This window comes from Triticum aestivum, chromosome 3B, assembly GCF_018294505.1.
Source record: "Triticum aestivum cultivar Chinese Spring chromosome 3B, IWGSC CS RefSeq v2.1, whole genome shotgun sequence".
NCBI classification, from domain to species: domain Eukaryota; kingdom Viridiplantae; phylum Streptophyta; class Magnoliopsida; order Poales; family Poaceae; genus Triticum; species Triticum aestivum.
Window position 1 is genome coordinate 108,602,359 of NC_057801.1, and position 23,953 is coordinate 108,626,311.

The 23,953-nt window shown below is 46.1% G+C and overlaps 1 protein-coding gene and 1 pseudogene across 1 annotated transcript; both read left to right on the plus strand.

Annotated features, from left to right (window-relative positions):
• Positions 1–1,007: 1,007 nt before the first annotated feature.
• On the plus strand, positions 1,008–12,291 carry LOC123068889 (BTB/POZ domain and ankyrin repeat-containing protein NPR1-like; annotated as a pseudogene).
• A 5,331-nt stretch (positions 12,292–17,622) lies between these two features.
• Positions 17,623–18,463, plus strand: LOC123064979 (EPIDERMAL PATTERNING FACTOR-like protein 3). The gene is made up of 2 exons (XM_044488355.1): positions 17,623–17,935; positions 18,052–18,463. Exons 1-2 carry the CDS (start codon positions 17,810–17,812, stop codon positions 18,250–18,252), a joined length of 327 nt encoding a protein of 108 aa, XP_044344290.1. The 5' UTR covers positions 17,623–17,809; the 3' UTR covers positions 18,253–18,463.
• The last annotated feature ends 5,490 nt before the right edge of the window (positions 18,464–23,953 follow it).

Below are 23,953 nucleotides of genomic sequence, written 5' to 3' on the forward strand. Positions count from 1 at the left end.
GATTGCCACTCTGTTATAAATCCTTCAAGTACTGTGCGTGTCAGCATTACTGATCCAGGGATGACACTGATGCACAGAGATCAGACTGTTTGAGGTCTGGTCGCTACACTTGAGATGGTCTTCATTGACCTCCTAAATGTGTTGTGGATAACCCTGAACCTTTGGTTATGGCCAACAATATGAAGGAACATGGCGACTTGCTCTTCCACACTGGTGGAGATGCTATCTTCTAGCACCCCCTGGTCCTAAAGGTGTGGACAAGTCTGGCAAATGGTGCTCTTTTCATTCTAAGCATCCACATAGCCTTTGGGTCGTTGCAGTTGTATATGTAGTTAGATTGGAGATCCTCTTCTGCTCTCGCATTAGCATTGAAGGACATCTTATGACAGGTTCTCAACACGACGAACAACTCTCTTGTGCATGAACATGACCCATGCCTAAATGACAGCTATCAGTGCTCCGACCTGAAGTACCAACCGCATCCGTGCGTCCATAACCTAGTCCACATTGAAGGTGCGTTAAGCAATGGGGAAATCGATCCTACACCTTGCCTAACGGCCTAACAACACAGCTAACATAAGGGAAATGCGATGTTGCTTACCGGCATCGGAGACGAGGACGACGAGGGGGAGGGGGCATGGCTGATTTAAGTACGACCAGATGGTGGCCAAATGGAAGAGTAGGAGCAGCTCGTACTGCCGGATCTGCTGTCGCCGCCGCGTCCGCAATTTCCGCGAGCCAGGCTGAGGGCCCCAGTGTTGTCTGAAAACTATCAGTACAATTGTGGTGTTTTTTTTTCTTCAAAAAACGAAATGTGGTGTTTTGGGGGGTTTTCAAATTAGAGTCTCTAATTGTGGTGTTTTCGCAATTTACTCGAACTTGCGGAGATTATACGATATACTGTAAAAAAATTACGCGTTCACGGAACTGTTGACGAGCTCTTTTTGCCCAACTTTTTTTAAACCATAGTTATTTTACAGAACCGGTGGAGATGCTCTTACGTAGTGATTCCCCCAAGTCAAAGAGAGAAAGCCGCGTCCTGCATTCCCCACTTCCCACCGCGCCACTGCAAGATTCGAGCACCGCACCGCAGTTTCGACCAAGAAGCGACTCCGCGGACGGTGGTGTGGCAGCACGAGGCAGCAGCGACGGCAGCCGCGACTCCAGGTAACGGCGACGATACATCCCCCATGGTGTGCTATTCTCCTTTTATTCTCTTGGTTTTCTTCCGGCCGTTCTTCAGCCGTGTGAATCCTCATGTGAGTTACTGGATGATGATAGATCGCGTTTAAACCTCTAATCAGATGGATCGATTGGTCGTGGTTCTAAAGAGGTTGCCGCTAATTCGGTTCTGAAACTACTTTTTTGGGTTCCCTTTTACAGTTATCTTGTTTTGGATCCACGACTTATTGAGGGCACTGTATATCCAACAGATGCTTGCTATCTCTTGGAAGTGTATTTAGGAAATATAAAAAATGCACGGGAAGTCCAACAAACGCCGCAAACATGATAACCTGGAGAGCCAACTACAGGATCAAAGTTCAGAAGCACAAGCTGTATCATTGAATCATCTGGAAAAGATCACAAACAACTTCTCTGATGAGCGATTACTTGGTAAAGGCGGTACTGGCTTTGTATATAAGGTAAGGTTACGGCATGCCCATTTAATCTTTCAAATATATATGTACCTAGCATACCAACAACGAGATTTTAAAACAGGGTGTGGAGCAAAGTGGGGAGATAATCGCAGTGAAGAGGCTTATGCCATCAATGGTGGGCGCTCAGAGTTTATTTGAGAATGAGGTTCATCATCTTATGAGGCTTAGGCACCCAAATATTGTGCGACTTACGGGCTATTGCTATGAAACAAAGAAATTTATTTTAGAATACAAAGGGAAAAATGTTTTTGGTGAGAGGCCAGAAATGTTACTTTGCTTGGAGTATCTCCCTAAAGGTAGCCTTGATGGTTATATTTCAGGTATGATAATTCAATATAGGACATGTATTGCTTCTAAGTTTTTCGTGTTCCTCCATGAATGTAGTTTGCGTGGATTGAGCGTAGCTCCTAACTGCTGAATTTTATTCACATATACTACCTCCATCCGGGTTTATTAGGCCTAAAGACAACTTCTCTTAGACCAAGACACATAGTAATTTGCTCACATTAATTTTTCCATTCCACTCCCAATGCACTCCCTCACATGCATGCAGCCAATGAAAAAGCAAGCATGAAGTGTATTAATTTCCTAGTCATGACACCAACAACAATGGCTTTCAATGCAACCAATGAAATTGTTGCATGCATGCATCTTTCCAAAGCGAGGCCTTATAAAAAGGGACATGTTTGTGATGCTAAGAAGCCTAATAAACCCGGACGGAGGGAGTACTACTAATGTTCTAACAGATTGACATGTGGTGCTAATATCTATCTATGAACAATAAAGGATAACACACAATAGGAGTTTATAGTCCTTTCATATGTTTTCTAGAGCAAAAAAAAATGTTTTCTAGAGCAAACAAATTGCTGTGAAGGAAGACAAAATGGGATAATTACCTTGCGGAGGAGAGCCCATCGTCATGGCTGTAGGGGATTAGATTAATTATTCTTGCTTGACTCAAAGTAAAAAACATATTATCCTTATGCAATTGATGCTTGGGTCTGTGATCCCTCCTAATATGATTGGGCTATGTGGATCTTCCTAATACATTTGGACTCTTCCAGTGGTGTACTAAAGTTGCAGGGAGGTAGGGGAAGTGCTCTTGCCCCTGGTCCAGATAGTAGATTTATTCTTCTGATTCTTGCTTGTTTTATTCATCATAAGAGATTCTCTTTGCATAGAGGCCTAATAATTCAATCAAAATAACAAATCATATGTCTCATCTCTAATTATCTTAAGGTTGAAGCTATGAGATACTCCCTCCGTTCAGAAATAAGATGTTCTAACTTTTTTCTGAACTGAATATATATATACACGTTTTAGTGTATTTGTTCGCTTATTTTAGTGTATATATAGTCCTTATTAAGATATCCAAAACATCTTATATTTATGAACGGAGGGAGTATATTTCTATATTAATAGTAAACTTTTCGAACCAAGAGATCACGGGGATCCTATAAGGGCGCCATCTATGTATATGGCCAACTTGCCCTTATGATGGGACCCGCATACTAATCCATAAGGCAACTAAATGCACCACAACGTATATTGGGTCAAGAATAACCAACTCGACTGAAATTCGTTTTTACCTATACTTTACTTGCTATATATATACTATATACTACTCCTTCCATTCCCTAATATAAGAACTTCTAATTTTTTTCTTGATTCGTATATATCTAGACATATTTTAGTATGTATGTTTATTCATTTTAGTATGTATGTAGTTAATATTTTGAAATAGCTAAAAGGTCTTATATTAAAGAATAGAGAGAGTAGATAATATTATTCTAGTGTTGGTGGACTACTCATAAGCTTAAGGGCTACCACCAGCATTTCCAACGTAGACCCTCAAACCGCTCGCATCCGTTTGGACCGGGCGGTCCGGACGTGATTTGCCATCCAACGCGTAACCCATCAGTCCATGGACCGGTACAGATGTTCGTTTTCCTACAAACTGGAGGCAAACCAGCGAGCTTTGCGGCGTCCGGACAACCTGGTCCCACCTCCCACCCAAAACCCTCTCCCTCGCCCGCGCCCTCTCCCGCTCGAAGCGGTTGCGCACATTCATGCCAGTCGGCGCCACTCCAGAGTGCTAGTGTAGTATTGATGGCGTATCAGAGCGGATGTGAGCTCTTAATGGAGCCGGTATTGAAGCGGCACACTGGCCGAGAACGCCGCCCGCGCCACAGTCTTGTTGTACGCGCCTTCTCTCCTCATGCAACCAGTCCGTCTGCCTGCTGACATTAAACAAGTGCGGTTGCCGAGAAACCAACTCCGGTGCCCGCATGGAAACGCCACCCGTCCGTCCGCCTGCCGGCATTAATACATGGCGTGGTTGGCCTGGCCGGCACCCTCTATTTATACGTGGCCAGGCCCTCGACAAGATCCGCACCACACCTCTGCTCCCTATCTCCTCTTTGCACCATGCCTGCCATGGCCTCTAGCTCGAAAGCACTGTGGGGCAGCCTCTCCACCGAACAGAAGTAGGAGATGTAGGCACTGCTCCGGTTGGTAGGCCCACCGAGCTAGCCAGATATAGGCTAGCTTGCCGGGTAGCTCTCCAGGACGCTGATGAGTTGGCGCCACCACCCTTGCCGGTTGACATCACGTTGGGGCAGGCGCGGGCGCACTACACTGATATGAGAGGGAAGAGCAGGAGAAGGCATTCTGGAAGGCGCCACAGGACCAAAGGTACAACCTACGGCTCCTCGACGAGCACCGACTCACGGAGAAAGAAATCGCAGGTGACCATACAAACGAAAATGCCGTCACGACCATAGTGGTGGACAGTCCAATGCTCCTGGATGACCAGCACACGCTGATCCTGTCTTACCGTAGAGCCTGCGAGATCCACCACGAGTGATGGTGGCTACGCGTCCTTTGGCGGAGAGAGACGCCATGTTCGTAGCCATCGATGCAGCGGCTGAGGAATTGGATAACGAGACCGAGGACGTCATCAGCTCCACGTCGGCTATTCCGCCACCACCTTTTGCGCCCCTCCGCCATGACGACGAGGACACCGCGTCCATGTACACCGCCGTCTACAACGAGGAAAAGTACAACATTGGGGGGACGCCGCCGCTTGAGTTCCAGGAAGGCCACCACCAACGTCTTGCCGGGCCTCACAGCCGGTGAGCTTGCCTGGAGCTTAGAGCTTGCCTGGAGCTTAGAGGAGGCCACTACTCTTCCCCTCCCATTGAAGCTTCACTTCTCGGGGCTCGGGGCCGGCCGATGAGCTTGCTTCCGGACATGGGGAATACATGTCATGGGAAATGGGTGCCGCCATGGACGGCGATCATTTAGACTAGGTTAGGATAACCTAGTTTGCTATAATTTAGTTGAAATATGTCGGAAATATAATGATTTTTGTCTTGTTTAGATGAAAATAATCCGGTTTGCATGTAATTTGTCCGGTTTGTTCAAATCGGATTGAAAGGTATGCGGGCATGATTTGGATGGCCGGCTCCCGTATCATTGTCTGTGGAGACTACCGTGTGCGTCTGCGGACGGATACGATCTGAGCTAAACTTGGATATGGAAGTCTTCTTTCGTTTAGGGTGAAGTAAGACCAAGCTCATGAGCTTATTATCTTAGGTCGTAACGTTATTTAACTACATAATAGTGTGGAAAGAAAGCCTGGAGGAGTTCTAAAAAAAGACTGGAGGAAGAGTGGCCTCGAGTTTCTCGCCCCTTTGCCTTAGGACTCGTTAATTCTCTTTCTCGATGGGGTGGGGAAGGGACATAACTCAGCGGTAGAGTGTCATCTTGACGTTGTTTTAGAGGTGTGCGCTGGAGATGCCCTTTTTTTTCTTTGTGGACAACCCCTACCGTGTATATGGACAGTCCATAAGAGTGCCTTTTTGCTTATGGGCAGTTTTTTTCATACACTGTAGATGTCGTAACTAACTTGGCCCTAGGTGGGCCATGCACTATCGTACATAACATTTTCATAATCCTATTAGCTTGCGAGAACGTTTTATATTATGGGGCCGAGGGAATACATTTTTTTTTCTAAACTATTACTAATATTCTTCTCTTTCATGGACTCCTCACCCACAACCTCCTAGTGGACCCATGTCCACAACAACAATAGATTTTTCACCCGCAAAAAAGCAACAATAGACTTTCAGATAACATCTGACAAATGCTCTCTTTTTGGTACCAAATGCAGATGGATCTTCCCAACTTGATTGGCACACGTGCTACAAAATAATTGAGGGGATTTGCAATGGTTTGCACTACCTTCATGAGCAAATTGACAAGTCTGTTCTTCACTTGGACCTTAAGCCTGCGAACGTATTGCTTGATAACAATTTGGCACCAAAACTTACAGATTTTGGGCTGTCAAAACTGCTTGATCAATATCAAACTATGTTCACTCCAAATCGTTTTGGTACATTGTAAGTTTAGTGCCTCTTTATAGTCCCTTTCTTCCAATTCATCGGCAAAATTTGTTTTTCTAGTCTCTTCAGCACCACAATATTTATGCATGATGTGCATGCAGAGGCTACATGGCACCAGAATACATCGATGAAGGTACAATCACACCTAAGACAGACATATTTAGTTTCGGTGTGATAATCATGGAGCTAATAACGGGACACAGGGACTACCCAAGTGTTGCTGGAACATCTTCCGATGGCTTTATTGAGCTTGTATGGGAATTCTGTTTCAGCTTTCTCAGTTTGATTCCATTTTAGGAGACCATGTTACATTTTATCTTTGCATTACCGGCATTCTGATTCTTGTTCTGATTTCACAGGCACTTAAAAAATGGAGAAACACACTGGAGAAAGCACAGGGGTACACAAAGATAGAAGTAGATTGCCAACAAATAAAACGATGCATTCAAATAGGTCTAATCTGCGTTAATCCTGAGTGCTCCAAAAGGCCTACAACAGCAAAAATTATCAAGATGCTTAAAGGACTAGAAATTTCAGATTGTAGGATTAGCAATGAGGCAACGTCATCAGCACATCAGGTACAATCATTCAAGGGGAATGCATTTGTGGAACATGTACTATCTGACTATCTGTTACTCTTTCTTGTTCTTTCAAAAAGAGATGTCATCATAATTCATAACCCCCTAAGTGCATAAACCTTTGTATTTTGATATATGTCTCTACAATGTTAGAAACACTACAAAGCATCACTACAAAATCCATTAATTATCGAGAATAGAAAGCAGATTATAGCTGTTGGCCATCAACAATGTTGGCTGGTAGGCTGTGTACATCACTCAATGCAGAGGCCGAGGGCTTTATCACTCTTCACAAAAAGAAAAAGAACTATCTTGTCTGCTGAAACTTTTAGAGCCTTTTATTAGGTCCCCGTAAGAGTTGAAGCCCTAGGCACATATGTAGCTGTAGGTGGTCACCTGTTTCACTCGTTGTATCATGTTGTCTTTGGTCATATGTAGTTCGCATTTTGGTATTGCTAGGATTGCTTTTCCTAAGAAAATCTCAAATCAATTAGCTAATTTTGACTTTTGGTACCTGTCTTACTTCAACAAGGACTACTTTTATGTATCTTTGTACAACGTTGATGAAGGTAATATCAATATGAAGAAATGTACTAAAAATGGTTATTACGGTCCAGGTAGATACACATTAAATTGCTCCCCAAATGTACAACCAGAACAAGCGATGTATTGTTAAAGAATGTTGTGATAGACATTAAATTTACTAATAAAATAAAAATGGTTACTATGGTCCAGGTAGATACTGATTTAGTAATAAGTTACTGGAAATATGAAAAGCTATTGCTCAATAAAATTCGAATACAAAGGTCGTTAAGCATGTAGTACAACATAAGGAGGTAAGTTTGAATATATCAGTAGCAACCTTACGTTACGTCTTCATGTTAGGATATAAGTTTGTAAAAGGCTAATCATATACGTACAGAAGTGATCCTCACTAATCACAATGGATGTTGCTCCCTCTACTTTGTCATGCAAATAATTAAAAAAATCTATTACTCCCTCTGGTAAGATTTACAAGCACAATTTGTTTTATCCATTAAAAAGGCACGATTCATTTGTCCTAAGTTAAACTTTTATAAGTTTGGCTAGATTTATCGAGAAAAACTTCGTTAACAAGTTTTGACTTAGGACAAACAAAATGTGTCTTGTAAACCCGGCCGGATTCTATCATTAAGAACTTAAATACTGCTTGAAAGTCACACGAACAAACTTGTCTTAGAACATACTTCCACGATGTATAATTTCTTTTGGGTTTATAAATATATTTCAACATAAACTAGTAGTCAGAGTTGTGCATTTTAGATTTTCGATGTCAAAGCTGTATTTATCTTTTGAGAAGTTTTAAGACTCTCCCTTTTACCTTGGTAAGAGGTGATTTAATCCTAGCCATCGATTAATGGAGGGCAATTTTGACTATTGAAATATGGTAAGTACAATAAAATAAATAGGAAACATTCTGGATATATTTAGTGATTTCTCTTTCCAAGATGAGATTTTCATTTGTGCTATGTATATTCGTTAAAAGGAAAATATAGCTAGCTTACATGTGTATTTTTTGTATACCCTTCCTTGCCTTTATGTTTTAATGGCTCCATAATTTATTTCCTTATTTATGGAAGTGAAAAGTCCATACTAGCCTCACATAATCATTGACAACTTCTTACCCCACAAGAGGTAATAGTAATATTACGGATCAGTCATGAGATGTTACTCATATCGGTTTAGCACCATCTTAAAAGAGCTCTTATATATCTTCTCCCTTCTAACTGTCAGACTTCAAATGGGGTTAGTGAACAAGGAAAACCACATCCAAAAAATACACTATGTATTGAGATTTCGGAGGAAGCTGATAGACAGGATCTAGCATTGGTCTCTCTTGCAATTGCTGGTGACTGTCTATGTGGAAACTTGAAGTTGTTGTACCTGAAAAACGGAGGTAATCTTCATCTACAAGTTGTTTATTGTTGCTGAAGATTTTTTTTAATTCTGTTTCCTATGGGGTTGCACTTGGTGTTGTTGCATGCAGAACACATTTCTCCACAGGCATCCATCGTCCGCATCGTTGTCCCAGGCTCTCCCGCTGGTACTGAACTTCATGTGGACCCCTACATGCTCTCCATGCGGAGTCCCTACCTTCGTGCGATCTTTGCCCGCCACAACAATCATTATGGTGCATCTGGGGGCAGTGCGGAGGGCAACAGGATGGACCTCCAAGAATTTCTAGGCAAGGAAGTGAAGGTCGAGTATGATGCGCTGTTACTGGTACTCTTGTACCTGTACAGTGGCCGTGTCGGAGACCTTCCCGAGTCGGCGTACATATGTGCCGACGAGAACGGTTGTGCGCACCTCGGCTGCCACCCCACCGTCTCCTTCAAGGTGCAGGTTCTCTTTGTTGCCTTCACCTTCCAGGTCCCCGAGCTGACCAGCCTCTTCCAGGTCTGCATCTCCCTTTCCCTTTTGCCAATGGTCAGAATGCCGCTATCACACCTTTAATGCAACGTGCTAAACTAGTTAAAGATTCAGAGACTATGGCTCTGATACCAATTTATCAAAACTAGATGGGCAGGATAAAACCCAACAAGCTATGGTGGGAGTGACTAAGAGGTGATTGGCAAAAGAAAAGATTAGCCGAGAAATGATTCACACAAAATAATCGAAGAAAACTAACTGAGATGTGATGTTTTAACAAAGTTATAAGATCAAATCATACTGAGTAATTATTTTATATACTAAAGAAATGTAAGTCAATGCAACATAGACACACAAAAAACCGGATGATAACTGTGAATCTTCAAAACAAGCAATCTGCAGATAATGCCTTCAACAAGGCCGGATCATAAGTTTTCACCGCATCCTACCACATAGGCGGTGATGACCATGCTCAGTTAGGAAGGATGCGGTGACGACCACTTGGGTTTGTGCATCCTTCGTTCGCTTATGCTTCGTTCCCTTCTCCATGGTAGGAAGTGGTTGCATAAGGTATCATTGTTGGGTACTTTACTCGTAGTTTGGGTGTTGCCAACGATGGTGTGATGGTCTTTGATGTTTTGCTGCAGCGGATAGTTTGCCTTGCCTTGATCTGCGGATCCTTTTCCTTTTTCTTTTGTGTAATACTTTGGGTTTGTGCATCCTTGATTTCTCAACTAGCTCTTGATATCATGTTGTTGTAGAGGCCAAGTGTATTTGAGATATACTTCCTCCATTCAGAAAGTTCCTTATTTTAACTCTATGAATCTTCAAAACAAGCTTTCACTATCTGAGACATCAGATTGCAATATTGCTTTGTTCTATACTACTCCTTCCATCCCAAATTACTTGTCTTAGATTTGTCTAGATATGGATGTAGGTTGTACTACTTCCCCCATCTCAAAATAAGTGTGTCAACTTTAGTACAACTTTATACTAAAGTTAGTAAAAAGTTGAGACACTTATTTTGGGACGAAGGGAGTATTATTCACTAAGGCTGTCCCACTATCGTCATAGAATGTAATTACCTGAGTAATGTTCTTCTATCGTAGCTAAAGTTTCACCTACTAAGAAGACAATAATTCTCCTCTTTGCATGCAGCGGGATCTCTTTGATGTCCTTCATAAGGTTGAAGTGGATAACCTTCCACTGATCTTGTCTGTTGCAAACTTATGCAAAAAATCTTGCCGGAAACTGCTCGAGAGATGCCTTGAGATGGTAGTCCAGTCAAATCTTGACATGATTACTCTTGAGAAAGTATTGCCTCCAGATGTTGTTAAGCAAATTACTGACTTACGGCTAAGTTTTGGATTAGCTTCATCCGAGGACATGGGCTTTCCTAACAAACATGTAAGAAGGATACTCAGAGCTCTTGATTCCAATGATGTGGAGCTAGTAAGGATTCTGATCAAGAAAGGGCAGACCAATCTTGATGATGCATTTGCGCTCCATTATGCTGTAGAACACTGTGACTCAAAAATTACAACAGAACTTCTGGACATCGCACTTGCAGATGTTAGTCTCAGAAACCCAAGAGGTTACACTGTTCTTCACATTGCCGCCAGACGGAAGGATCCTAAAATCATTGTCTCCCTTTTAACCAAAGGTGCTCGGCCTTCCGATTTTACACTTGATGGAAGAAAAGCAGTTCAAATCTCAAAGAGACTCACAAAACATGGGGATTATTTTGGGAGTACTGAAGCAGGAAAGCCGTCTCCCAAGGATAAATTATGCATTAAGATACTGGAGCAAGCTGAAAGAAGGGATCCACAACTTGGAGAAGCGTCGGTTTCTCTTGCATTGGCTGGTGACTGTCTTCTTGGGAAGTTATTGTACCTTGAAAACCGAGGTAATATTCATCTACATATGGTGTACGAGTGTTCAAAATTAGTTCTTTGCTATGGTTACAGTTGGTGATGTTTTGCATGTGGAGTGAAGCTCTCCCTGGGCAACTAGCCAATGTGTTACTTTTTTTTATTCTCTTGGAAGTTGTGTTTTCACACAATTATTTTCATGCTTTGTAGTTGCTTTGGCAAGGATAATGTTTCCAATTGAGGCAAGAGTAGCAATGGACATTGCTCAAGTGGATGGTACTTTGGAATTTACCCTTGGTTCTAGTACAAATCCACCTCTGGAGATAACAACCGTTGATCTGAATGATACTTCTTTCAAAATGAAGGAGGAACACTTAGCTCGGATGAGAGCCCTCTCCAAAACAGGTGAGGCGCAGCTTGCTGCTTGCATTTGTATACCACTGCACTTCTACATTATCTTTAGTTTTAAACAATAATAATATTGACATGGTTAGCTGGTGTAGATAAGGTTGAAATCCTAGATTTTATCCCCTTCTCCTGTTAAGAAGTGAAGAGTGAACCCAAATATGTACTCCCTCCGTCCGGAAATACATGTCGGAGAAATGAATAAATATGGATGTATCTAGAACTAAAATATATCTAGATACATCCATTCCTACGACAAGTATTTCCGGACGGAGGGAGTACACTTTACTAATCATACATAATACTAATCGGTTGTTCAATTGCTAATGATCACTCTCGCCTGTGTGTCCGCACCGTGCTTCTGCACTTGTGCATGAACCTTTTGGAATTTATAAAATGATGCTTTACCAAGTTTATGTATCTGGACTAATTGCAAGCTGAATGTGTATACCAGTTGAACTCGGCAAACGTTTCTTCCCGAGCTGTTCAATTGTATTGGACAAGTTCCTGGATGATGAACCTGAGCTGGCTTCACTCGGAAGAGATGCATCTTCCTCGGTTTCATGACCTGCAAGATACGCTCCTGAAGGTTTTCAGCGAGGACAAGGAGGAGTTTGCCAGAACGACAGCCCTTTCATCTTCCTCATCGTCGACGTCCCTCAGCAAGGAATTTGACAGGTCGGCCTAGGAGCACCCTGGCTCATTCTTGCCATATTGGTAGCTGATTTTATTTTTTCCGTCTGAAACTGCTCGCCAGATCTTTCTTTTCTGTTTAACGAGTACTGTACTACTGTAGTAGTCTAGCATCCTCGTCAGATATGATGAAGCTGTTGGCTTTGGCCCCGTAAATCGCCTAGTTATGCTCATGTTTGCTTGTGCAGTAACAGTTGTCCATACAGTATTTTGTTGATGGAACAGCAAATGGACTTCAACATGCAGTAGCAGTTCTTGGCTTTTCTCACTAGGATGGTCGTGGAGAAACAGTAGATAGTTTCTGCTTTGCTTGATTATTCTGCATGACTGAATCAATACTAGCACTGCCCCTGTTTCTACGTCTGGCACAGTTGAACAGTCCCCATTTTACTGCGCCTTCTGTCCCAGTGTTGTTTAAATAGAAAAAATGTCTCGTTTGACCGAGGCAGAGAAAACTCAATACCAAGGCTCAGGCTCAGGGAATCCAGCAGCGCAAGCAGCCTCCAGAACGCATCCCGGCACTGGAGGGCGAACTCCCTCTTCGTTTCTAAATATTTGTCTTTCTAGATATTTTAAATGGACTACCACATACAGATATATATAGACATATTTAAGAGTGTAAATTTACTCAATTTTTTTCATATGTAGTCATTTGTTGAAATCTGTAGAAAGACAAATATTTAGAAACAAAGGGAGTATTACAAGTTTGCGTTGTTTACTGTACTCCCTCCCGGGCTTTGCTACACGTACTAAGCCATTAACGTAAATGTTACGTGATTAGCCACATGGCAAATTGTGACTAGGATGGGGGAATGAAATTGCTACACCTACGAACAGTTGTTACGTAACCTACGTAATCAAACTGCCCCCTGTTTTCTAGGGTGGCCCATGCGCCCAACTAATGACAAATTAAAAACGGCCAAATCAGCGATTACGTAAAGTACATAAAAATCCCTACATAGGTGTAACATTACGTAAGCTTTTGTAACTCATTTTCGTAAGTGTAGGATTTACCTTCCCTACCTACCGAAATATAAGACGGTTTTGCATCATCTTATATTTTGATACAGAGGTAGTATTTGTTGCTACATATGACAAGGTGCCGGCCAATCGCACAGAGCAGTATGAGTGTGCAGGTCTGTAGCTCTATAACAATCCGTTTTTGGGAATGATCTAGAAGGTTCCGGTCCCTTTTTTCGTTTTCGTTTTCCCCTTTTCAGCTTTTTTCTTTCCCTTTTTTTCAGAAAAATGTTCAAAGTTTTCAAAATATGTTTGCGGAATGCTAAAAAGAGTGAAGTGCACTGTAGGTCCCTAAACTATTCGAGGGGTGTCAACCAAGTCCTCGAACTATGAAAATCGACATGTGGGTCCTCAAACTATTGTAAGTGTCTCAGTCACGTCCAAAACCTGCCCGACCCAGTCTGACCTACCGTTGACTGTTGCCACGTCGGACAGGGGTAACGGAGGTGGATGGATATTTACAAAAAACACCCTGAATCGTTTCAGATCTCCATTCCCCAGTCCTTGCCTCTTCTTCTCCTTCTCTCCGGATCTCTCTCACGGCGATTTGGGGGCGGCGGCGCCATGGTTCGGAGCTGGAGCGCGTCAGCGAGCTCTTCCTGGCCGCCTTCCTCTGACCCTGAGGTTGGTGCATCTCTCCCTCTACTTAAGTGCTACATGTGCGGCTGGAGGCAAGTGATTCGTCTGGTTTCCAAATCTGACAGCAATCCAGGACGGGTTTTCTTCAAATGCCCTAATCACAAGGTCACTTTCGTTGTTTGAGTTAGTCTTCACTTTCGAATCAATAAGATTTCTCAAATTTTCTGCTCTTTGTTTGCTTGTTTTTTTTTGTTTTTTTTATTTTGGCAGAGAGGGTCACATGGATCTTGTGACTGCTATCACTGGATAGATGAATATTTGGATCTTGTTTTGTGCCATGGTTATAATATTCCTGAAGAGGAGGTGGAGTACATTGCAATGATTTCCAAGCCCTATCTAGACAGGGAGATGACAACCAAAGGAACGAAGCCAAACATTCGTGCTAGTTTCATAGAGAAAGATAGCAGGGTAGAAAGTGTGGTCAAGAAGATTAGCAACATTCCTGGAAATCAGATGAGCCAGATTGCTGAAGATATCAAGCTTCAGTTGGATCTTGTTGTAGGCATAGGTTGGAAGATTCTGCTTGTTTGTACCATGATTCTTGCCGTGAACTTGTATGCTGTTGTAATGAAGTAGGAGATGAAATGTGTTTTTAGTTGCCAAATGTGCAAGAAACATTGGCAGTGAACAATGTATGGTGCATGTAGCGATGACATTATGAAATATTTCCAGAATGTGCTTTGCAATATTCCCAGAATGTGTAAGCATGACAAATTTTGGCAAGCATTTCATCACATTTTTAACAAGCACTATCATAACAGGTTGTTCACAAAAGACATACATAATTGGCATGAAATCAATCATCATTGATTAGCTGAATGCATAACAAGTTTTGTCACAAAAGAGGAGTGCATCCAAAAGAGAGGGACAGTAGCATCTATCATAGCAGGTTGTTCACAAAGGACACATATGCACTCCATACGCTATTACAAGGTGTGGATCAAAACCTACAGCCAAGACATGGGCATGAGCTCAGGTTTCCTTCAACACCTCAAGGAGCTTTTCTCTCTATGCATTAATCTTTATGCACTTTCTTTGCCTTTGTTCTTCTGGCCTGTTTTGCTGCTTCAGTTACACCAACAGCAGCATCTGTTTGGGAGGCTTGAGTGGCTGCTCTAGGAGGCACAAAGGCTTGCCTAACAGCCGCTTTAGGAGTTGTCTTTTTCTTCTTAGTTTGTAGCTTTTTCTTCAGAAATTGTGCACTGGTTGTAGCCCTGGGCACTGGCAGCTCATCTCTCCTCGATGCAATGAAAGAGCACTCAGGAAGTGGTCCTGGTGGTGCATCAGGTGTTACTTGAGGTGCTTCAACCTACACAATTGACACCACGGATACATCCGTTTGAGCGACAAGTATTTCCGGACAGATAAATATGTAAACAACATTTCCTTGGAACAAATGCTAACCTCTTGGAATAATGTTGACAGCACCGAACATATGTGTGAACTATCCTCACCAGGTATCTAATTTCAAATGTAAAACCATGTCAATTCATTGCATTTGGATACAATACAAGTAGGCATTCAAGCATGGTTAGTTCAGTACCTGTGTGATGGTCATCTCAGTGCATTGGGAGTCCTGTGCAGTAGGTGCTTGAAGCAAATTTCTTCTCACAGGTAGTTTTTCTAGTGCAGGCACTCTATCAGATGGATGTAGTACAGTGCATTTTCTTCTATTGTGTTCTGTGGAGTTGCAGACACTGCAATGCATTATTACTCCATGCTTGCTAAACCTAGTGCCTTCATCCTTCTCTGAAGGGTGAACTATTCTCTTCTTCTTTTTCCTGCCTGCCTTCTTCTCATACTTTGGAGGTTCTACCGGAGGACCATTTGTTTTCTGCCACTCAGCTGGATCTCTGCAAGGCATGATGACATGTCCATATGCCAACCTATATGCCTCAATACTATAGCAAGCAGCCACTTTGTCCTCTGGTTTAATTCTCTCAAACCTCAAACAAGCAATACTATGGCTACAAGGAATCCCTGTCAGCTGCCACCTTCTGCAACTACATTTGTTCTTGAGAATATCAACAACATATTCATTTTCACGGCTCATTACCTTGAACACGCCTTTGCCAGTAGGACGTTCATGGCAACTTTTTCCCCATTCAATGTTTTTGTCAAGTTTTTTCTTGATCTTTGGGCATAATGGTAGTTGAGACCAGTCATCCTCACATTGCTTTCTATTTGTATACCATCTTGTCATCAACTGCGCCTTGATCTTCCTCAACATGCTCAGAATTGGTAACTCCCTTGCATCAAGTATCCATTTGTTGAAGACCTCACAACTGTTGTTGAGGAGTAGATCACATTTAGGTAATTCTTCAAAAAATGCCCTACACCATGTGTTAGGGGCAAGGCCATCCAAATATGCCCATGCTTCTAGATTCATCTCCTTCATCTTGTCCATGTTCTTTTTCCATGTAGCCATATTGTTGCTTCTTGCTATTGCCCACAACTGGTTCTTTAATGTTTCACCCTTCCAATTGGCATGGAAGTTCTGGTATAAGTGCCGTACACAAATCCTATGCTCCGAATCAGGGAACATATCGTCCATAGCATTAATCAAGCCTTTCTGCCTATCACTCATGATTGTCCATGGTTTAGTGTTCTGAATTAACAGATCCTCTTTCAAGGTCTTGACAAACCATGTCCAGGTGATGGTGTTTTCAACCTCAACTACTGCAATGGCTATTGGAATGATGCAGTCATTGGGATCAACTCCTATGGCTGTTAGAAGTATTCCTCCGTGCTTTGTCTTAAGGTGCCGCCGTCTCCGTGCAGGCGCCGCCATCGACGCCTAGGCAGGCGCCGCCGTCTCCGTGCGGCCACACCAAATCGCCATGGCGCCGCCGCCCCCAAATCGCCGTGAGAGAGATCGGGAGAGAAGGAGAAGAAGAGGCAAGGACTGGGGAATGGAGATCTGAAATGATTCGGGGTGTTTTTTGTAAATATCCATCCACCTCCGTTACCCCTGTCCGACGTGGCAACAGTCAACGGTAGGTCAGACTGGGTCGGGCAGGTTTTGGACGTGACTGAGACACTTACAATAGTTCGAGGACCCACATGTCGATTTTCATAGTTCGAGGACCTGGTTGACACCCCTCGAATAGTTTAGGGACCTACAGTGCACTTCACTCTGCTAAAAATGTACTAGTTTTTTTAATATTCATAATTTTCAATAAATTCATATTTTAAAAATGTTCTAAAATTTCTGAGAAGGTTTAGAATGTTCAGCAATCGTTCATGAGAGTGGTTTTAAATGTTGCATTTCTTTCTAAATGTTCACGTTTTTACAAACAAAAAGCTCACAAATATCATAAAAAAGTTCATCTTTTTTTAATATCCATGTATTTGTAAATGTTCTCGAATTTAAAAAAATATTTTTAATAAATTTATTTTCCGTGTTTTCTTGATCGAATAAGCTCTCCATCTCCATGTAGTACTAGCAGTATCAGTTCCGGGATTCTAACTTTGATGAATTTCTTGAATGGTGACTTAGATGATTGATGTCATTGTATACATGGCTGGCGAGATGTAAACGAGTGTAGTGCCGGTTTTTTTTTTTACCCTGTTACCGGCACCCGGCACAGTGAAGAAATCCACAGCAGAGGCAGAAGCAGAGCAAACTCAGACACCACAAAAAACCATGTGCCGTTAATGCGAGGCGAAGTCCTCCCCGCTGCGACGCAGCAGCAGCGCTGCAGCCTAGGCAGGCCGAGGAGCAGAAAAGCCTGCGCACTTTTCCTAAATCCGCTCTACTCCTACGCCCGTAGCCTTTCGATGCTACGACGGCACGCTCGAACTCTGAAACGGCAGCCGCCCATGCATGCACACCCACAGGCCACAGCCACGCAGCAATCTCTGGACTAGTTTCCGTGCCCATAACTCTCACGACCTGCAGCCGGTCGTGGCATCGCCATTTCATTTTACATGCACGCGTCTAGCTAGTCATTCCCTAGCCAGGCTGCTGAAACCTTATCCCAGAAACAGAGGAGGGGCAGCAGGAGAAGAGCGCCGGCCGGCTCCAGAATCTATGTGCTCTGAGGAAGCGAGGAGCGCAGAGCAGAGCAAAGTCGGAGACGCTTTGGGCCTGCCATTTCACTGCCGGCTTCGCTTCGCGTGATCGGGCGATGTGCGGGGCTCGGCGGCAGCGGCGCACGCCGCGGGAGCGGGACGTGGCGGCTTGGTTCTTCTTCCTCGCCTGCTGCCTCCTTGTGCTCGCCGTGTCTAGAGCAGAGGAGCCGCGCGCATCGCCGGTACATCTCTTCATAGCTCACCGTCTGTTTTTCCAGCACCTCCTCGCTTGATGCATGCGGGACATATATGTACGCATGCTGCTGCATGACGCGTTGGTCCGTTGATGATTGTTCAGGTGAGCGGGAGAGGAGGAGGGGAGGAGCAGCGGCTGAGCAGGGTGGGGTCGAGGCCGCCGTGCTGCGTGTGCGAGCGGAGGTGCGGCGGCTGCGCGCCGTGCACGGCCGTGCAGGTCCGCGCCGGAGTCGGGCCGCTGTGCGCCAACTACGAGCCCGTCAGGTGGAAGTGCAAGTGCGGCGACGCCGTCTTCGACCCATGACTCCATGAGATAATTCAGATGAACGCGTGCACTGCAGCCTGCAGGGCAAAGCGGCGGCGGTCGATAATTCAGGTGATGCCGTTCGCCATCGCCATGCAATGTACAGCAAGTAGAAATAAGGTCCGCATGCATGCATGGCTGGTACTAGGAGTAAATAGTGTAGTAATACAAGCTGCGGCAGCACAGGGATTGACTGTAACGAGTGCCAGAGAACAAGCGGCCAACTTAGGTATTACTCTTCGTGAACTGTTAGGCCTTGATGAGGCGCCAGTGAAGGAGGTAGTAATTACATATGTCAAGAATGGGCCTCTCGTCGAGCCTGCGCAGGAAAAGGATCTACCTCCACAAATGAAAGGTCTGCTGAAATGGTACAAGGGTTACATAAAAAATAAAAACGCCAAAGAATATATTTATGCGGAAGTTAGACATGAGCATCACTTCAAACATTACTATGTACAAATTGAACTGAGTGAATTGTTCCAGCTTTTCAATCTGCGCGAGCTCGATAAATCTATCATCAGTTGCTACGTTCTGTAAGTGATTTATTAATTTCTACCCCATCTCGTTCATATTACCTGCACTATATATATGTCCTAACTATATTGTTGTGTCCGCTATTATACATGCAGAATGAAGATTAAGGAATGCAGAGTAAGGAACATCCATGATGTTGGGTTCATTGACCCACACATCGTTAATGGACATGTGTTGGAGCGTTACCCCGCCGACGTGGAGGCAGACCTGTGGCAGTTTCTTACAAAGCAGGAACTCAAAAGTGATATTCTATTTCCTTACCATTTTGAGTGAGTGTTTCTGTCTTGAGCACATTCTCTTTTGTTTACTCCATGCATGGTATGTGGCCGGCTAATCGATGAGTTATGCATGACGTACTGTGCATGTATCGTGTCCGCAGGTTCCACTGAATTCTGCTAGTAATTAAAGTTAACACCTCAGAATGTCTCGTCCACGACTCTGTGAATATGGATCCAAAGCTTTGGGGCGGCATGAGAAGAATGCTGCAGAAGTAATTATTTTCATTCATTTGCGCTTTATATCGATCGGCCTATTTCGTTCATTTCCTAATATCAAGTAACTAATTAATAACTCTCTTGTTCATTTAATTTTCTTTGCCTCGTAGGGTTTGGAGACGGTTCGTAGATACAAAGGTCGGTGAATTCAAAAAAGAGCTAGAATTCAAAATGTTAAAGGCTAAGAATGCTGGGGATATTCAGCCACCGGAGACCAATCTATGTGGATACTATGTCTGTGAGATGATCCGGAGATACACCTCTGAGCGGGTTCCGAGTGATACCAATGCTCAGAGGAATAACCTCCGGTGGATGCTTAGTCCAGAAGCTCGCTTCCGACCACTTCAAGAGGAACTAGCTGGATGGTTCAGCAGGGAAGTCCTCCATCCTAAAGGAGAACACTATTACGAGGACGTAGAACTTTATATGCATTAAATCATGTATGGAAACTTGTTCAAAATTGTATATGGTCATCCGATGATATTGAATATATATTGTATATTCCTCTTGAATTCTTTTTGGTTCTAATTTCAAATTTATTTGAAATTGTACATTCATATGCATGTATGTAGTACCGTAGAATATATGAAACTCCTTCAAAATTAAAATAAAGCACAAAAGAAATAAAACAATACAAATTAAACAGAAAACAGGTTTAAGGGGGGGGGCTAAAACCCTAAACCTGCGGCGGCCTTTAGTCGCGGTTGGCCAGAAGAACCGCGACTAAAGGTCCTCCGCCCCGACGGCCACCTGGCGCCCACGTGGACGGGCCTTTAGTCGCGGTTCTTAAGCAACCGCGACTAAAGGGGGGGGCCTTTAGTCGCGCCCGTTCGGTCGCGGTTGCGCAACCGCGACTAATGGCAGTTGCGAACCGCGACCAAAGGCCCTTTTTCCACCAGTGAATTCCTTTTCTCGGCCTTGATTTACTATAAATCTGGAAGAAGAGAAGAAAGAACAATCTGTATTTATATGGTCGTAATTATGTTTATGTCGTTGATCGGACATGAGGCTGGTCACAATGGGGAGGAACCTAGGAGTAACATCACACACTCCAATACAACTTTACTTATATGGCACGTATTTAATGAAGAGAGAAGTGCTTGTGGTAACTAGCTAAGTTACCGGAACATCACACACACCAAGAAACAATGAGTCTATAACCTAATAAATACATCGTTGCATGACACTACATATATGTTCCTACCCACTATGGAGGTAGTAACATAGTCTAGAGAAGTGTGAAGTTACTAGCTTATGTTCTTGCCCATTGTGACTGTTGGAAGGAAAGAGGGATTTGGTGGAATAGTCTATTGTATTGCCTGAGCCACGTGGGCATATATATAGGAGTACAATGATCTACTTGGAGTACAAGACAAGCCAGAACAAATCCTAGTCTATCTCGTCTTTCCTAATAAACATTATACTCAACATCCCCCCGCAGTCACAACGGTAGCGACGCAGACGGTGAGACTGGAGAAGAATCCGAAGGCAAGCCGACGGACACCCCCCCCCACAGTCGTAACAGTCGACGCATCGCGGAGTCGTGGCTGGAGTGGAAACCGACGAGGTTGCTCAAGCAAGGCGATAGTCCTTTGTGCCGTTTGTCGAGGTAGCCGAGAGCGTGGGTGGTGAAGCCGCGGTCGAGGTAGCCGTGCGAAGAATGCCGTGGTCGATGTCGAGTCCGGGTGGCCGGTGTCGAGGAAGTCGTCGTGGAGCCGCGGGCGCAAGGGGGCGCCGATTTAGCATGGGCGCAGTGGTGTCGAAGTAGGGGTGCGCCAGGAAGATAATGTTGTTGACGACGCGTCGCGGCGGGTTTGCCAAGCCTGGGGACACATCATGGACGAAGGCATGCACTGGTGTTGCCAGCACCGGGAATGCGTAGACGGACGAAGACGAAGTTGACGAAGTGCCGCACCATGCTTGCCAGGCCCGGGGACACGTCGTGGACGAAGTCACGCGGCGGTGTTGCCAGCACCGGGCATGCATAGACTGGGACCTGCACAAGCTGTACGCCATGTCAAAGAAATCGGAGAGGCCAACAGAGAAGGACTCGACGACGGTTGCGGCGCCAATCGGCGCGGGGCCAATGTCGCCCGCGGTTGTCGGAGTAGATGAAGCGGTCGGGGTAGATGACGGCGACGCTGGCGACAGGCTGGTGCTGGATGAAAACGGACGGGGTGGATGGGCGGCGGCGGCGGCTACCAGGGTAGCGGCGGCGGCTACCAGGGTAGCGGCGGCGGCGACCAAAGAAGAGCGGCGGCGGCGGCCTGACGGCGGCGGCGGCGGCTAGGTTATGAGCGCGGCGGCGATGCTCGAAGTAGGCGAAGAACCCTGACAGTGTGACGAAGACCGGCGCGGACGATGGCGTTCCCGCGCCAAAGAAGGTGGTGCGGCGCATGCCACAGGAAGTCAAAGAGCGGGGACGACAGTGGACCGCGGGCCGCGGCGCTACGGCCCGTAGGGGCGACGCAGCGACGGCGGGCAGGTCAGGGCGACGACGGAAGACCTCGGGACGGTCGCAGGGACCGCGGGCCGCGGTGCTACAGCCCGAAGGGGCGGCGCAACGTGGAGCGCGGTGTGGTGCAACCTCGTGGACGTCATCGAGACGGTGGCGTGGACCGCGTGCCACGCTCGCTACGGCCCGACGGGGCGACGCAGCGGCGGCGCGAGGGTCGGTGCAGCCACGGGGACGACCTGGAGCGGACGGCCTCGGGGCGGCGGTAGACCGCGGGCCGCGGCATTATGGCCCGAAGGGGCGACGCAGCGGTGACGCGGGTCGGTGCAACCGGGAGAAGAACCACAGGGCGGCGGCGCTGCGGCCCGACGGGGCGACGCAGCGGCAGCCCGTTGCTCGATCGGCGGAGGGGCGCGCGGATCGGCGGAGAGACGATCTTCACAGGACCTGCGGAGGCGTGCGTAACTGACGGACCAGGTCGTCGCGCGGCGTAGATGAGGCGGATCGCAGCGGCGAGCGGGTGATCAAGCCGATCGCGCGCGAGGTCGGGGACGCCGCTCGGTGGAGGCGTGGTGGCAGCGGAGTTCGAGATTAAGCCGGCGGTGGCGAGCGGCAGGGCGGCTATGATTGGCCGCCGCATGGCGCGAGGCCGCCGGGTCGGGGTGATGCAGGAGTCCCAGTCGGAGCAGGGCGGTGACGGCCGGCGTAGATCGACGGGCGAGCCATCGCGCGAACGGCGGCGGTGAAGGGCCGCCGCATGACGCGAGGCCGCCGGGACGGAGGAGAGGCCGGCTGGTCACGCCGGAGTCGGAGTAGAGGCGCTCGGGGTTGACGGCGACGGTGGGCGACGCAAACCGATCAAGAATAGATTGGAAAACCAAAAAGAAACCGCGCGATTAAGATGACCGGCGGGAGAGAGAAAACCCCGGAGCAAGGCTCGGAGAAAAGACTCTCTAGGGCAGCCGGTCAACACGACCGGCGGACGAACCCTAGGTACGGGTGGCGCGGCCCCCGGCGGTGGTCATGGAGGCCGACCGCCCCGGGGGCAGCGCGCAAGTGCGGAAGCGACGGCGGTAGGGTTTAGGATCGACTTGCGACAGATACCATGTTGGAAGGAAGAGAAGGATTTGGTGGAATAGTCTATTGTATTGCTTGAGCCTCGTGGGCATTGAACATATAAAGGATAAGAGCATGCTTGGATCCAAGGGACTATTTTTAGTCTGACTAAAACTAGTCTCTTTTAGAGGCTAAAGTTCCATTCACCCCTGACTAAAGAGAGGCTAGAACTAGTCTTGAGACTAAAAATTTTTAGTCAAGGGAACCTTACTAAAATGTGGATAAGTCCTCTCTCTCATTTAATTCCTCTCTTTTAACACATGCGAGTTCTGGATTGAAGGGTTTGGAGGATAATAAATGCTCATTAACTCGATTTTAGTCTATTTAACATTTGTATCCAAACATGGGTGAGGCTAGCAAGTTTTAGTCCCACTATTTTTAGTCATGGAACTAAAACGTATCCAAGCACCCTCTAAGCCAGTGCGCCCAACTAGCGGCACTGGCCACGTCTCCTTTTATTCGCTATGAATAGCGAGCGAGTCGGGAGAGAGGAAAGAAACAGGCATCGAAGGCACAGACGGAAGAAAGTGCGAACCCTAGCCCCAACCCCCGATCCACAGCCCCCACGCCCCTCGCTCCTCCCTCCGTCATCCGCCGCCGCGCTCCCTCCCACCTCCTCCTTCTGCGCCCTAGGAGCCCCCCGCAGCCGACTGCTACTCCTCCACCGCCTCGCCTCATGCCCAGCGGGAGGGCAGCAGCGGCAGCAAGCGGCGAGGGGAGCAGGAGTCGGGTCAGCAGGGGCAGCCAGCGATGACGGGAGCAGGGGCCGGGTCAAAGCAGGTGTTGACGGCCTGGATTAGATGACGGTGGCTGTCGACGGGGGCCTGGCGTGCGTGGCGGCGGATGGAAGGGCGTCAGCGGCCTGTGGGGCGTCGACCAGAACGGCGGCGACCTCCATGGAAGAGAAGGGCCTGACAGGCTCGTGCAGGCTGGAGAAGCTGGGGGTGCTCGTCGATTGGGCAGATGTCGACCATCCAAGTTTCTTCAATCGATCTGGATAGGGCCATGGCACGTACGCAAGGGATGGAGGCGTGCAACCGTGCCCCTCCTCCTTCCCTTCTATTCTCCCCTTCTCTTCTCCCCGTCTCTCCAATCTAGGCTG

Bases quoted from the DNA above. Each gene is read 5' to 3' on its own strand.
- LOC123064979 (XM_044488355.1), top strand. From the start codon at position 17,810: ATGTGCGGGGCTCGGCGGCAGCGGCGCACGCCGCGGGAGCGGGACGTG. The intron at 17,936-18,051 runs GTACATCTCTTC...ATGATTGTTCAG, and splicing joins AGGAGCCGCGCGCATCGCCG to GTGAGCGGGAGAGGAGGAGG.